Here is a 17,126-nt window from a genome sequence, read left to right as displayed (position 1 = left end):
GAAACATCTTGGGAATAGGAATGATCTCCTGGACCGAGACCGGTTCCTCAAACAAATCCCCAGACAAGTCATCCAGTTCAGCAGGAGCTTGAACAGGTGGAGTGGACCCCATATGGGTGGCCAGCTTGGCGTTGTCTAAAATGGTTTTGAAATTTGCAACATTAAATAGTCCTGAAGAAGAGGGCTTCTGAACTGCTGTACCTTCCTCCCCCGAGAATTCAGCCTCCTGAACAGGCAGAATGTCATCCCCCTCCTCCCAGTCCGAAGCCTCGGAACCTGAAGAGGAATGGGGGGAATGCAAGGGATGTGGAGGAGAAGCGACCACCGGAACTGGCTGGGGCTCTAGGTGCTTAGTCTTGCGGGTGCGTTTGCCCTTGTGCAACATGCCCGCTTCGATGCCCTGGGAAATGGCCCTGTTGATAACCTCCTGCATTTCCACTGAAAGGTCAGGCCCAAGATCCTCCATGGGCCTAGCCCTGGGTTTAGGCCTTGAAGGCGGAAGTTGAGGGGCCAAGGGGCCCGGGGCAGGGCCTTCTTCTAGATCCGAAGGGCAAGCGAAAAGATCAGCCTGATCTACCATTGAGGCCCCTGGAGATAATGCCCTAGACATGGAAGCTGTGGGGGAAAACTCCCAGCCCTCATCCTCGCTGTCTGAAACAGGCCTTGGCTGGGCTGGAGGAACCTCCATGGCGGGCTCCTCAGAAGACACCGATTGGGGGAACTGCGTTTGGTGCTGGACCTTGGAGAACTGCTTTTTAAGGGCCTTTTGGTGACACAATGCATCCTTGTCTGGCCCTGATCCCTGCTTAGGGGCTGGCCTGGAGTATGGTTTGGAGCCCCTGATGGCCTCCCTGGCAGCCATGCCAGCCTGCCTGGAGAAAACCCTGGAGGAACCCCCTGCCTGGGTGGAATCCTCGGGAGCCTGCTCAGCCATTGGTAAACTGTGGGCCAAATATAATCAGGGGCTACCTCCACTCACCACCTGCAACAGCCCTGTAAATCAACAGATGCTCTGAAGAGACGTGGGGGGGGGGGGGCGCAGCAGCAATATCCAGCAGGTGGAATAAAGCGCGAGCATTAACAGCTCCCAGCGCTGCAGGAATGAGGCTTGTGACCAGCGGTCCCAATCCTTGCCGCTCAGGTGAAAAGGACACAACCAAATTGCCAGCCAGGCCGGACAAAAAATGGCTCCTTGTGGCTCCTGCTGTGAATCAGGCTGCAGGCAGCTGTGGCACGAGGTTTAAAGCAGAAACCGAAACTATAAATAGCTCCAAAATGGCAGCCGGAAAGAAACTAATCACTTTAAAAGTTGCCACCAGGCAATCCAGAGCTCTGAGGCTCCGTACCTGCACGCCGGCCACTCAAGGCACGGACGCCAACCACAGGAGCCTCAGCGGGGCTTCCCCCTCCTCAGCGAGGGTCGCAACAGCGCTGGCGTTGGAACTCTGACCCACGCGCTTGCCCCAGCAACCGCCTGCGTTCCGAGCGGCGCCTGGGAGTTAAACAGGATGCCAGAGGAAGGAAGAATGAGCCAGGAACGAATTAAAGAATTCTAAATACACTCATGCAGCCTGTTCACACCCTAAACTAAATAATACTCACAACAAATGCTCAAGAGAGTCCAAGCTAGTAAATAACTGAAGGGAAACTTTAAGCGCGTTAGCTGGGCTAGCTGAATTGAAAAATCTGAGGATAATCAGCACCAGAGGCGTGGCTTAAAATTTCAATTCAGCTCTGGGCAGTTTGGCTGTATTTAACCCTTGCTTGGACTCTCCTGAGCAGCGCCCTGGAAAAAAGAATCTTTTACAGCAGGGGTAAAGAACTATGGCCCTTTTATGACTAGTGGGCTTCAATTCCCAGAATTCCTGAGTGAGTCATGCAGGCTCAGTAATTCTGGGAGTTGATGTCCACAGAAGTGGCCATAGTTCTCCACTTCTATTCTTCAGTGTAGAAACCAACAATCTGAATAAATCACATTCCAAGCTAATGCAAAGAAATTATAGTATACTCACGGCTCCACAATGAATAGGAAAGGCGACAGTTTACTCGTCGATAAAACTGCTTGTTTAGAGGCCAGAGGATTAGCGTGCATAGTTGGATGAAGTTAATGATGAAGCCACTCACAACAAAGACAAATCCAATTAGGAGATGAACTATAAATTGGGTCTTCAGAAATGCAAGTTTGCCCATGATAGTCCCTTAGTAGCGTTTGCAAGGTCCTTCACTCAGAATAACAATCCTACAGAAAGGAAAGAGAAATATTGCTTAGCAAATAAAATGTTTGTAATCTAGGGAGTAAATGGGGGGGGAAAGGAAAAAAGACACAAAGAGCTCTTCTACTTCATGTAGCAGCTTGGGAACCATAAAAGACACTTTTGTCCACAGGCCAATTCCACTCAGGTTCTATCTGGCTATGGGTCAAGAATTGGTTAGCACTCTTATGTTACAGATTCATTCCCAAAAAATAGTAATAGGAGCTCTTGCTATTAATTGACAACCCAGTTGTAATATACTGTATAGCAAAATGGTTTTCCAAACGGCCTAGCCTCTGAGGCCACAGTATTTTTTAAAAAATGCCTAGGTATGAACAGGAAAATAAAAGTGCTTTATTTTTATACACAGACCCTGATCTTAAAAGACTGTAAATGTTTCACATTGGCTCACATTAAAAATATACAGGACTGGCCTAATTTCAAGAACATTTTAGCTTTTGGCCTGCACTGAAATACTAATTTCAGTTCCTTAAAAAGGAATGGACTATCAGTATTTCTTCCTTAGCCCCAGATAGAGGTGTCCCAAACTTACATAGAAAGATTCTAGCAACATGTACTTTCTACCACAGCCTTCATCTTGTCTCTCGCTCATGAGTGGAGCAATCTTAACAGTGGTGGGTTGCAGGCAGTATGCCCCGGTACGAGCGTACCGCTGCCTGCCCAGAGCACCAGGTACTGTGCTCTGAAGGTCCCACCCGTCCACCCATCGTCCTTACCTGTCTTTAAACTCTTTGGTGCTTCCACGCACAGCGCATAAATCGCCTGCGCGACACTCCACCGAGCAGCTGGAGCATTGCAGAGGCTCACAGAGGTGTTGCTGGAGGGTAGGACACATCCATTCACTGTGCATGTGTGCGCGCACATGCTGCGCATGTTCATATGGAGGGCACTGGGCGCCGTTGCAACCGTATCGGAACCCACCAATGAATCTTAAGTTATCTCTGGTTTGTATTCTATTCCAACACTATTCAAGGGCAATCTCGTAGCATGTAAAATCTATTAGGTTTTGTCATACTTGGTAGTGGAGAGAAACCAGATGACAAAAATAACAGAGAAAGAATAGGTCAGCAGAATTGTGTAGTCAGCATATTTCATATGAATGTGGTCTTCTTCTGACTCAAGTACAAGTGGATAGCAACTTCTTTGAATAAGGGGAGCAAGGAAAAAATAAGTATAGGCTTAATGGGTGATTCCTTGGCCCACTTCTTTCCAAGTAACCTTTTTTTTTTCAAAATAACATTGTAAACCAAGGTAATCCAGTTTTTGACTCAAGAAAAATTAAATCCTGTAAGAGTTTACCTATTTTTAAACAGACTGGAGTCTGCCCCTCCCAAAAAGTATACACATTAATAATTATGTATTACTCTCACAAAATTCCCTGCTGGTTTTGTTGCAAAAATATGACCATTCCCCTGGAAAGTATACTTTTCTTGGGTTGCAGAAGCCAAAAAAAAAAGAAGTAACCATTTTATTTGTATCAGGGAGCTAATCCAGTGAGATGAGCTTCTAACATGTTTTGTTATTCCAGAAATAAGATTTGACATTTCAAATGCTAATACAATATCTCTGCTGTGCCACATTTTTTTCATAGGACAGAATCTGTTAGATTAAAAGTATTTCCATTAATGTCAACACTGCTCAAATCAAATTATGATAGAAATCTAAAAGCTTAAACTCTTGTAACCATACATTAAAATTTAGTTTTTTAAGGATTAGAACTCATGAGGCAGGAACCAATAGTGTACAGTTCAGACAGAATCATTGTAAAGTATAAACTTGGAACTCATGTCTTTTGACTCTTAAGTCTGGGGAGGGGGGGGAACCACTTTCTGGAAACGGTGGGAGAAAAAAGGCTTAGGATTTAAACCTTGGGCCTCTCTCTCTCTCTCTCATCTGTCTGTCTGTCTGTGTTTTGCGGAGGAGTTGACTTTATTACATGTATTGCAGCTCTCATAATCCCTTGTGATTGGTCACATTAGCTATTAAGGCTGCTAAAAACTAAAATCTGCCACATCTGGGCAATTATAGCTTCTTCATTTCCATGTGTATAGACCAAGGGTGTCAAACTGGCAGCCCATGGGCCAGATGGATCATGCACAAGCCATGCCCACCCCAACTCTGTGAAGGGAAAAATATCATGAAGTGTTTGACATCCATGGTATAGACCACCTTACTTGGTCTTCTGCCATATCCACTCTCCAGACTTTTTCTTGTTGACAGTTGCTAAGTATGGGCTGCTACATGGCAGGTGCTTATCTTTAGAATTCTAAAGTTCTGGTCCACTTTAGTTTTTTTCATTTTCTATTACTTTGTCTATTTTGTGGCCCTACCAATTGCAGGCAAATAGTTTTTCTTGCAGATATTCAAATGCATCATTGTTGCTATGCTATCATGCCACTATATGGAGTCAGTCTATGAAATCTTCTTGCAGCAATTAACCAGGTGGTCCACTGTTTCTTCAAAGTATTTGCTTAAGAGACACTTGCTGTTTATTGCTGTCTTCTCAATTCTAGCTTTGTATGCATTTGTTTTTAAAGTTTGGGTGTCTGTAGCCAGAATTAGTCTCTCTGCCTCCTCCTTCAATTTTCCTGCACTTAGCAATTGCCAGGTCTTGTTATTTGTTTGCCTGCTATTTTTTTTTAACATACTGGTCATATAATGCAATACTTTGCCTTGTCATGTCTCTTTTCTATTCTTCATTTAGCTTTTCATGTAGGCAGTCTGGCCTCTCCAATATTCAGTAAGCCTTCATTGGTGAACTAACTTCAGTACATCTTCATTGTCCTTGAGATATTCCAATGCCCTTTTTTCTTCTTCAGTTTTCTGGTATACTTGTCTCAATGGTATTTCCCCTGATTTTGGACTTTAAGAACTTCATTTTTGTGATGTATTCACTTTTAATCTTCTTGACTTCAGTGTCCTTGATGAGGTCAACTTGAAATATCTGTAGTGACTGTCATCATCCAGACTCTTGCTGTTATTTCCATTAGACAACTTGATTCCTTCAGATTTTGCTATTTTCCCATGTTGATAATATAGACAGTATTGAACAGCTATTATAATTATTTTTAAGTGTTAAAAACCATTAAATAACACAGCTAAAAAATAATGGATGAAGGAATGTTAATGATAATGGAGCAATCTCACTAGTTCACCAATTCCCTGGGGTCCACAGGCCTGATGCAACAATCAGGTCTTGTGGGACCTTCAGAAAGTTAAGAGGAATGTGCAAACATCACCTCCAGGGGAAGGACATTCCACAAAATGGGTGTAACAGCTGAGAAAGCCCCCCTAGAGCCTGCCAAATATATAGCAGCTTCCTAAATGTCCTCTCTACTGGATCTGATGGAGTGGGCAAATGTAACTGGAAAGAAACAATTGCTCAGATAACCTGGTCTCCTGCCATGTTGGGCTCCCAAAGAAGAGATGTAATGTGTGTTCTACAAGAAACTTAATTGGTTGTATCATTGCATTTGGCACTAACTGAAGTTCCCAGATACATTTCAAGGGCAGCCCAATGTATAGTGTGTTATTGGGAATGTCCCATGGAGAGGTTACTAAGGCATTGGTTACTTTAAGAGACCCTCAGTTTAGGAATGGACATAACTGGCACACAACATGAAGTTATGCAAAGAACCCCTCTAGCCACGGTTACTACCTGCTCATCAAGCAGAAATCAAGATTCCAGGAGAACCTCCAGATTTTGCATGGGGTCTGATTAAGACAGTATAACTCCACTCAGCATCAAAAATGGCATAATCCCAGAATGGAAGGATCCCAAACCCATTCAGTCTTTCCCCATTCAAACTCACATAGCCTCGAGACATTGGGATAAGATGTCCACAACAATGCTTATGTTTATCAAAAGAGCAGAGATGTACAACTGGCTATCATCAGCATATTAATGATGCACATTCCATGGCAATGGATGAGCTCACTTAGCAGGCTCATGTAAATGAGGGGAAAAGAGGAAAAATCACTGACACCCCACACAGTACACCCTGAGGAATAGGATCCCTTCTCCACAATCACCAATCGGAATTGACCATGAAGAAAGGAGGCAAGCCAACAGAACACCATGCTGCCTAGCCCCATCCTCTGAGACAATCCAGAAGGATACCATGATTGAAAGTATCAAAAGTCAACAAAACATCAAGTAAGGCAAGGATGGACACATAATTCCCATCATGCCCATGTCAGAAATCAAGCAAAAGTGTGATCGATGCCATGTCCATGCTATACCCTGGTCTGAATCCTGACTGAAAAAAATATCTAGATAATCCATTTCCTCCAAGATCATCTGGAACCTTCTCAATCACCTTCTTCAAAAAGATACCATATGAAATTATCCAGTATCATCAGGTCTAGCAATGTTACAAAGTTACTTAGTAAGTAGTATAGTCTTCAAACAAATAGATTCACTCTGCTATTATGCTCTGTAAGCAAGAAAGACAACAATTTGATAAGAAAAGAATACTCTCACATTTATACAACAGCAGTAATTAGCAACTTAGTTCTCATGTCTGTTAATGCATATCAGATAGATGGGCTAGAAAATGTTGTTGTCCATTCTTGCTTCCAGGCAACATGAAAGAGAAAATGACACTTAATAGCAGGAAAGGTCCATATTCCTTAGGGTGGCTTAAAAAGTTGTCATGGTGATTTTTCAAAGACAAATAACAAACAGATTTGTACTAATTATCTACAATAGGTTGTTGGTTATTTGAAAACAGTCATAATTCAAATTTCGCTTCCAATAGCCAGAGGAATAAAGCAGGTGAATCATGGAGCATGAAAGCAGTGATTAAACTATACCAATTTATGAGGACAAAGTTCTCTGCTTCCAAAACATTATCTGCTTCCAAAACATAGAACAAGTAAGAGGGAGAAAATCTCCCCAAAACTTTTTCTATCAAAAAGTGGAGTTTTCAAAAGATTGCCTTTGCTTTCTGACAATACTTACACCACTTGAACAAAATTTTCCATAGAAAAAGGAAAACAAATTTTTCCTTTTTCTATGGTGAGCAGATGGAAATAGGAGATATAATCACTGCAGACAAAACGTGAAGTTGCCAGAGATTTCACACGGGATGGAAAACAGAAGTCTAGAAGGATGACTAAGACTAAAACTATACTATGCAAAATATTGAAACATACATCCTATCATCTTATGCTGCCATTCTTTTGTTGTTGTTTTTCTGCTCATTCCAGAAAATTCACAACTTCTTTCAGAAGGCAGAGGAAAACAGAAGAGGTTCACATGGAGGACAACAAAGTCAATACAGTCATACAAAAATTTTAGTGAAAAAAGAAGGATGAATAATGAAGATAAAATGAGAAATAGGCTACCAAGGAAAAATACATAGATATAGCTTGAAACTACTATATAGCTGGCATTAGGAAGACTAAAGTTCAAATCAGCTAAAGTTGGTGAAGGATTTTAAGGAAGTCCTGGAAACTAGGACACACTCCCAGCAAGACCAATCTTCAAAAATAGAAGTATATGATTATATATCTATCAATGTGACATAAATATCTGGCTGAGATTTCAGAGCAGATTACAAAGCAATTGATCTGCAACCACTTGAAAAACGATGAGGGAAGAAATATACAAAGATTTGTATGTGTTTGTGTGCATCTACTTTCAAAACAGTGCTGACTTCTGGGTACTAGTCGAACTAGAGTCTTGGAATTTTTGAGAGCTCATTTCAATAAACTTAGAGAGAGCTTGGTTTGAATTCCATGGCTGAAAATCCTCAAGGAGGAAAGAATTCTAAAAGCTTGGGAAATTTTGAAAAATGAGATTACAAAAGCCCAGTCTAACACAATACCAATGAAGAAGAAAAAAAACAGCTATCAAAAGAAACCAGCATGGCTGCATAAAGAACTCTCTGACAAATTGAAAGACAAAAAATATAAGTATAAAAAGTGGAACGAGTGGGGTCATAATTAAGGCAGAATATCAGCAAATAGCCAAAGCCTGCAAAGATGAAGTGAGAAAAGCTAAGGCTCACAATGAAGAAAGGCTTGCCACAAAAGTAAAAAATAACAAAGAAACGTTTATTTCAACATGTAAAAACAAGAAAAAGGTTAAGGAAACAATTGGTCCATAGCTGGGAGAAAGTGGCAAGAAGGTGACAAGCAACAGGAAGAAAACAGAACTATTTAACTTATTTTTTGCATCTTGTCTTTACACAAAGGGATAAACAGTCCAACCTATCAAAAACAGCACCACAAAAATCAGATTAGGAACACAAGTTGAAATAGGGGAAAAAATGGTAAGTGAGCACCTATCTACCCTAGACGAGTTCAAATCACCAGGACTGGATGGATTACACCCCAGGGTTCTGAAGGAACTGGCAGACAAGATCTCAGAACCACTGAACTATATCTTTCAGAGATCCTGCAGCACCAGGGAACTGCCAGAGGACTGGAAAAGAGTTGATGTGGTTCCCCTCTGCAAAAAAGGAAAAAAATAGATCCAGGAAACTACAGACCTATCTGCCTGATCTCAATACCAGGAAAGATTCTGGAAAAGATAACCAAGCAACGAATTAGCGAACACCTAGAAGTAAACAAAGTAATAGCCAAAAGTCAACATGGGTTTGTCAAAAACAGATCATGCCAGACTAGTCTTATTGCATTCTTTGACAAAGTGACAAAAATAGTGGACTAGAGGAATGCCATCGATATAGTTTACTTGGATCTCAGTAAGGCATTTGATAAAGTAGACTATAACCTACTACTAGATAAAGTAGAAGAATTAGACAGCGCTGACCAACCACACTCAACGTGTAGTCCTCAATGGAACTGCATCTACATGGAGGGAAGTATGCAGTGGAGTACCCCAAGGATCTGTTTTAGGCCCAGTACTCTTCAACATCTTCATTAATGATTTGGATGAGGGAATAAATAGGGAACTCATCAAATTTGCAGATGACACCAAGCTGGCAGGAATAGCCAACACTCCAAAAGATAGGCTTAAGATATAGAAGGATCTTGACAAACTTGAACATTGGGCACTATCTAATAAAATGAAATTCAATTGTGAAAAGAGTAAGGTTCTACATTTAGGCAAGAAAAACGAAATGCACAGGTAGAGTATAGGTGGTACCTTGCTCAATACAAGGTGACTGTGAGAGGGATCTTGGAGTCCTAGTCGACAACCATTTAAATATGAGCTAGCAGTGTGCAACAGCTGCCAAAAAAGCCAACACAGTTGTAGGCTACATAAACAGAGGGATAGAATCAAGATCACGTGAAGTGTTAATACCATTTTATAATGCCTTGGTAAGGCCACACTTGGAATACTGCATTCAGTTTTGGTCGCCACGATGTAAAAAAGATGTGGAGACTCTAGAAAAAGTGCAGAGAAGAGCAACAAAGATGATTAGGGGACTAGAGACTAAAACATATGAAGAACGGTTGCAGAAACTGGGTATGTCTGGTTTAATGAAAAGAAAGACTAGGAAAGACATGATAGCAGTGTTCCAATATCTCAGGGGTTGCCACAAAGAAGAGGGAGTCAAACTATTCTCCAACGCACCTGAGGGCAGGACAAGAAGCAATGGGTGGAAACGAATCAAGGAGAGAAGCAACTTAGAATTGAGGAGAAATTTCCTGACAGTTAGAACAATTAATCAGTGGAACAGCTTGCCTCCAGAAGTTGTGAATGCCCCAACACTGGAAGTCTTTAAGAAGATGTTGAATAGCCATTTGTCTGAAATGGTCTAGGGTTTGCTGCCTAGGCAGGGGGTTGGACTAGAAGACCTCCAAGGTCCCTTCCAACTCTGCTATTGTATTGTATTGTATTGTATTGTACTGTACTGTACTGTACTGCCTGGACATGTTCCTGCAGTTTTCTTGGCAAAAAATTCAGAAGTAATTTGCCCTTGGCTTTTTTTAAGGACTAAAAGAGAGTGACTGGCCCAAGGTAACTCAGCTAGTTTTGTGCCTAAGGCAAGATTTGAATTTACAGTTCCAGGTTTCTAGCCCAATGCCTTAACAATTACATAAACTGGCTCATTCCAGCAATAGGTCTTGCCAAATTAAACTAATACTTTTTGATGAGGTTGTAGGAAGTTAAAACCCATTTGTCTCCTAGAAAAATGAAATATCCTAAGAGATATTGAAAAGGCAGAATATTATATTTCCCTGGATGTGAAAAGGGAGAAACGTGTTTTAAAGACGAAGTAGCCCCCTGCAGCTTCCTGCCTATCCCCAGTAAGATCAGATAAAATTAATGGAGTTAATGATGAAGTTTCAAGCTATTTATTAGACTAGAACATTTATACAGTACATTTGGAATCAGGCATATCAGAGATCTAAGGGAATATTAAAAAGAAAGTACAAGCTCTCAAATTTGATAGTTGGAAGCATTGAAGGTAATTATGGTTTATTTCCCCTGAAATCAAAATTAAGACTTCAGTTTTAGAATAGGTTCATTAATTTACAATCTGACTCTCCTAGATACAGAGCAACTTGCCAGAAATAACTTTAAAATAATTAACCTAACCCTGGATATTGAACAGCAGAAGCCCTTGTTAAATTACATGGAAAAGTGCCTTAAAGAAATCTCATTGCCAGTTGATCTTCAACTTGAGATCATAGACACTTAAGAGTTAGAAGCAATCTTTCATGGAGATCTGCATTAAAGGTAATCTTGAACAACTTTCCCAGTAAGCCGCTGAACTAAAATGCTATAGCTATAAAAGTATGATTTATCTTTAATTTGCAAATGTTTCAACTTCACAAATGTTATAATTTGGCACATATGCTTGCAAGATTGAAGAAAGTTTATTTTCTCCCCTATTTTTTGTCTCTTTTGTCTCTTGTCTAGTAAGGTCTAATAAGTTCTAATAAGTTCTGTTTCATTGTTGTTTTATCCTTTCTTCTTCCTAAAATGTCTAAAAGCTCTGGAGCCTTATTTTTAAAATGAATATGGTAAGTGGAAACTTCTTTTAGTTTTTTTTTTAAAAGAAAGATTCATATACAAACTCTATTCTATTGCACACTGTTCATTTAGTGTGCCTTTTACACACCTGGAAGTTCCTAATATTGGGAAACTGACGGTGAGGAATATTTTATCTACAAAAAAGAATGGTACATAAAGTAGTCAGCTGGCATCTAAATGGACTTCAAAAAGAAGGGCAAATCTGTAACAAATTTCACAAATTATAATCTGATATTATTAGCTACAAAAAGTATAGATATAAAGGATATAGACCTCATGGATTGGAAGTTTTGGGTGTATTTGAGCAAGGTAGTCTGATTAAGTTAAGATATGACCAACAGTCTTTATGAGCACATAGTGTTTTTAGCTATTTTGGAACACTTGGTGATTTTTTTTGCCATGTATATGTATACATTCGAACTAGAAGGTGATGTTTCTTTGTGTTGTGTGGGCGTGTGTGCATAATGGTTATCTTTTGAGAGCTGAATACAATGTAATTTTATTTTAATGTATGCTGATTAGTGTACATTCAAAAAGACTATAAAATTTGTATTCTCTTCTCTTCTAAATATTCAAATAAAGCATGATAGCAATAGCAGTAGACTTATATACCGCTTCATAGGCCTTTCAGGTCTCTCTAAGCGGTTTACAGAGAGTCAGCATATTGCCCCCAACAATCTGGGTCCTCATTTTACCCACCTCCGAAGGATGGAAGGCTGAGTCAACCCTGAGCCAGTGAGATTTGAACCGCTGACCTGCTGATCTAGCAGTAGCCTGCAGTGCTGCATTTAACCACTGCGCCACCTTGGCTCTTGAGAGGTAGCTACTATGTTTTATAGCAGTTTTAACACTGTAATGGAATATAAACATTTTGATAGTGAACACTATTTTTATGATTGAGATAGCTACTTTCATGATAGCGCTTAATAGCTTTTATTATTCTATAAAAACACTCCTGAAATGTTTTGTAAATTGTTTTGCATTTTCTTGCACAGCTCCTACTATAGAGTTGCACTAGAAGTCTTAGCCAGAGGGACCTTTATTCAACTCTGGTTATTGTGGTGATTTCAATTCTACTTGAAATGGATGGAGCTTGTCGTGGTAACTCATCACTATCCAGTTGAATTCCAGCAAGTCATAATATTTGCCTTTAAAGACTGCTAAGAAGCTGTGCTTGGTCCAGAATGGAGTGGCCCATGTGTTAACTCCAGATGTTACCCCTATGCTTTCGGCCATTTACTGGCTTCCAACAGATAATTCAAAAATGTTGGTTTAGATCTAGAAAACCACATATGGCTTGGTATCTAGGTACTTTAAAGTCTGTCTCCTCCAATTAGACTTGTCCCTGTCAATGCAGTTCTCTAATGAAATACATCTAATATGATCCTGTTTTAGTGACAGAACGTATTCTTTGGAACATCATTCCAGTTGAAATCTGCCTTGCTATCTCCTTGATGTCATTCAGAAAATCACATAAAACTTAAGTTCATTCATTGAGCATTTATAGATTGTGGTGACACTTCCACTTGTGTTGTTTATTGAATGATAGTATTGATCAAGTCTGGTTATGTTGCAGATTGATTTCTTTTTACTATCTTATTACTCTTATTAATGTATAGATGTATAAATAAATATAGATTTGCTTCTTTATATAAATGTGAACACAATTTGCTTCTTTACATAAATTTGAGCACATTTCTTCCAGAAATCTCACATACTTTCTATTATATTTATGGGAAAACTAAACAACAGTAGACAAAAGAAAGTTACTGTGTCTCTTTGGAGCATTAAAGTTGTTGGCATTTTTCATATCTGGCTCAATACTTTGTAAATATTTGTACACTTCACTCCCCAGTTGCCCCACTACTTTGTACACTGCTTTACCGGTAATTATTTTTAAAGCTCATATTTAAACATGGAAATCTCTTTGCCAGACATTGTACGTTTCTTAGACATATATTCAATATTTATGCTTTTAATTAGCAGTCATTCTTCTGTGCTCAACCAACCTTCTCTGCGGGTTGGACTTGCATTCATATTTTTAACTCCTCCCAAAGAAGTCTTCCCCACCAATCTTTAAATTTAAAAAGAAATGCTGACAAATTGCTTTTCTGACCACCAAAACGAATTTTTATTTATTCAAACCATTTACCGGTACTTACACAATATGTTTTCCCTCTCTTTACATAGGTTATTAAAGTTATTAAATGCACCACCCAGTCCTTCGATAAAATAAGATATGTTTAGTGTCATTTTTTACTGTCAGGATACCAGCCCACTTTAAAAATGAAATTCTGTTGCCTGTTCTCAAGAGAAAGTGTATATCTTACCCAATTACATACATAACGCACATATATAGCAGAAGTGGTATTCAGCAGGTTCTTATCAGTTCTGGAGAACTGGTAGTGGAAATTTTGAGTAGTTCGGAGAACCAGTAAATACCACCTCTGACTGGCCCCACGCCCATCTATTCTCTGCCTCCCGAGTCCCAGCTGATCTGGAGGAAATGGGGATTTTGCAGTATCCTTCTCCTGGAATGGGGTGGGAATTTTATAGTATCCTTTCCTTGCCATGCCCATCAAGCCGTGCAAAGCCCACCAAGCCACACTCACAGAACCGGTAGTAAAAAAAATTGAATCCCATCACTGATATACACATGCTATATACATACATATATACCTGCACCATACATATATATTTTATATTAATCACTGTCCATTTAGAATACATAGTGGAAAGAGGTAACTTGAGAGATCACAAGGTTGATGCTATATGGAACAAAACTGTGACTCAATCTATATGCTCTGCTTCAGATAACATAAGGCCTCTCCACAGAAGGTAACAAGAAAAACAGGTCATGAAGAGGATGTGTTGTGTCCCAGAATCCTGCAGACTCTGCTCAACCATCGCTTATGTGCTACATCCTGGATAGAAGGACCAATGATCTTTTCTGCCATCCTCACCACTCTCTGCACTGTCTTCCTGTCTGAAGCAGTAATGCTTCCAAATTAGACAGTAATGCAATAAGACAGGATGCTCTGAATCGTCCCTCTATAGAAAGTGGTAAGGACCAGGGAAGGAAGATGAACTTTTCTCACGTGACACAGAAAATGTAGGCACTGCTGAGCCCGTTTCACGAGTGTCTCACTGTTGAGTGACCAGAGGGTGTAAACAGCTAGAGGATGATGGGCAGTTCAGAAATGTGAAGAATGAATGAATGAATGAATGAATGAATGAATGAATGAATGAAGTGGGCAGTAATAATTAATAATATCTTTCCTCTTTGAGATTCAAGGAGAAGAATGAAAGGCTTCTGAGAAGCTGCCAATTACCAAATTGCAATTTCTAATGACATTCTAAGGAAATAACCAAACACAATTGGCAAATAGTCATACAGAAAGTTCTCAACTTACAACCTTTCCTTTAGTGTCCAGTCAAAATTACCACTGCACTGAAAAAAATGACATATTTTTTAAACTTATGATTGTTACAGCATTCCTACGGTTACATGATCAAAATTCAAATGTTTGGCAACTGACTCATATTTGCTGTGTCCTGGGGTTATGTGATTTACCTTTTGCAACTTTCTGAAAAGCAAAGTCAACGGGGAAGCCAGAGTCACTTTACAACCATGTTACTAAACAACTGTGGCAAAAAAGGTTGTAAAATAGGGCAAAACACAATTTAAAAATGTCTCACTTAACAATAGAATTTGGGCTCAATTATAGTGATAAGTTAAGAACTACTTGTATTAATCATATTGAAACTTAATTAAGTTTAAATCCAACTAATTTATTGCCATTCTTTGCACTAATTTTAAGGAACACCACAATCTAAGGCAAGTAGAGATCCTTGGTGTATACCTAAATTAATTTCTATAATTAGAAATATACACTGCATATTTAGAATGCTCCAAACGTTCAAGTGCTTATTTTTAGACCCTCCTGTCATGTTAGCCTTCTTAGCAGTGAAAGAAATTCTTACTACTAATAAAACCTAATAAGATTCATGAAATCAGCTAAAGTACATTAGGATACACTCAGGTTATTTCTAGAGATCAATACTTTGGATATTCCCCACTTAAATGTAAAGAAAAACATGGGGAAGGATATTGTTTAGAGATACTTCAAAACATAATAAGCAATAAATACATGTACCGGTATGTATAATTTTAGCATGGGAAACTGAAGAGATTCCTTTTCTTTAAGTGCCCAAGTATTTCCAGCTTGTAGTATTCTGCTTCAATATAATAGGATTTCAAGGATGGGGCACTACTGTTGATACAATAATTTTCTTTTTATTCTTACCTGGAAACATAAGGCTTAACTTCTGGAATTCTACTGCTTCGGTAATTTGGTTACAGATTTGGTAATACAATGTAAACTAGCTAGATTATCAGAGTGGTGTTTCCTTATGTATTGTTTTTCCTCTTCGCTATTCAAAATCCCTGTTATTTTCATTTTTCTTTGTATTTTATATTTTGATAAACTAATAAAAATGTAAAACAAACTCTAATGTTTTTCTATTGTTATATAAAGAAAAACTTGTTAGAGAAAACAATTAGAATGCCTTTTATGTTCATTAGATCACCTATATATAGCCCTTGCCTTTCTTTTTATGTCAACTTATATGCTTGCCGCTACAAGAATCTTCCACAGAAATGATTTAAACATGTTTTAAAAGTGCTCTGAGGAAGATTCTTGCAGTGCAGGCATGCAAGTAACCCACCTACAGATGTCTCTGAAAATGTTCATATGTGTAATCTGAAAGTTTAGAAAGGCAACACAATAATAGGATTCACTAAATAGCCAGGAATCCCAGGATTCTCCTGGAAGACTTTCTATGTTACCCAAAACAAGGTGTAAGACAGCATGGAAGAATACTCAGTTTAAGCTCCAGTATCTTTCAACATTCAAGCTCCAAGCAAATCTATTGAGTGAACAGTCCTTAGAATGATGTTGCAATAGCTTTGATAATTTACAGCTGCATTAAGGCTTCTAGGTCAAAAATACTCAGATGATGCCAAAATATGAAGAGGGGTCAGACAGGGCTGTATTAGGTCTCCGCTGTTGTTTAACATCTACTCTGAGTCAATTTTCAATGAAGCACTGGAAAACATTGATGCTGGCCTCAAAGTAAATGGTGTTCAGATCAACAATTTAAGATATGTTAATGATACAGTTCTGCTTGTCAGTAAGCATGAAGACCTTCAGCTCCTCATCAACAGAGTCTCAGAAATATCTGAAAAATATGGCTTGAAGCTTAACACCTCAAAAACCAAGATCATGGTTGTCAGCAAACAACCCATTGATTTACCACTGATAAATTCAGAATAAATACCACTAGAAAAAGTTGAAAGGATCACATACCTTGGTTTTAATTTACATGAAAGCTGGAACATGATCAGTGAAGTAAAGACAAGGATAGAGAAAGCTTGAAGAGCATTCTTCAAAATGAAAAAGGTCTTCTGCAGTCACAACATAAGCCTAAGTCTGAAAATCAGGCTTGTCAGATGTTACATCTTTTCTATCCTGCTCTATGGAGTACAGATTGGGTCTCTGACAAAAAACCACTTGAAGAAACTAGAAGCATTTAAAACGTGGCTTTACAGACGGTTGTTACATATAAGATGGGTTAAGCTGCCTGAGAAAGCAAGGGAAATCATCAAAGCCATTAAAAAGTGAAAGTTAGAATATTTTGAACATGTGATGCAACACCCAAAAAATATGCCATCCTTCACTTAATCCTCCAGGGAAAGATTGAAGGCAAACAAGGTCCAGGCAGAAGAAGAACAACATGGCTTTAAAATCTAAGGGACTGGGACAGTCCTCTTATCTATTGTCTCTGGCACTGTTCCAAGCTCCGAGGCAAATAAATATCAAGTATTTATAAGTTCAACA

The 17,126-nt window shown here is 39.2% G+C and overlaps 1 protein-coding gene across 5 annotated transcripts in view; it reads right to left on the bottom strand.

Annotated features, from left to right (window-relative positions):
- The window catches only part of AGPAT3 (1-acylglycerol-3-phosphate O-acyltransferase 3), a 114,677-nt gene that overhangs the window by 25,393 nt on the left and 72,158 nt on the right, over nt 1–17,126 (bottom strand). For all 5 annotated transcript variants that reach the window (XR_004255571.1, XM_032219210.1, XM_032219213.1 and 2 more), the window contains exon 2: nt 2,013–2,239. Coding sequence is in view for 4 of the 5 variants with exons in the window: in XM_032219210.1 (XP_032075101.1) it covers nt 2,013–2,190 (178 nt within the window). In the remaining variant the exon portion in view is untranslated. The remainder of the gene's footprint in view (nt 1–2,012; nt 2,240–17,126) is intronic.

The sequence above is a fragment of the Thamnophis elegans genome, chromosome 6 (genome assembly GCF_009769535.1).
Source record: "Thamnophis elegans isolate rThaEle1 chromosome 6, rThaEle1.pri, whole genome shotgun sequence".
Taxonomy (NCBI): domain Eukaryota; kingdom Metazoa; phylum Chordata; class Lepidosauria; order Squamata; family Colubridae; genus Thamnophis; species Thamnophis elegans.
This window is presented reverse-complemented; position numbering and strand designations above follow the sequence as displayed.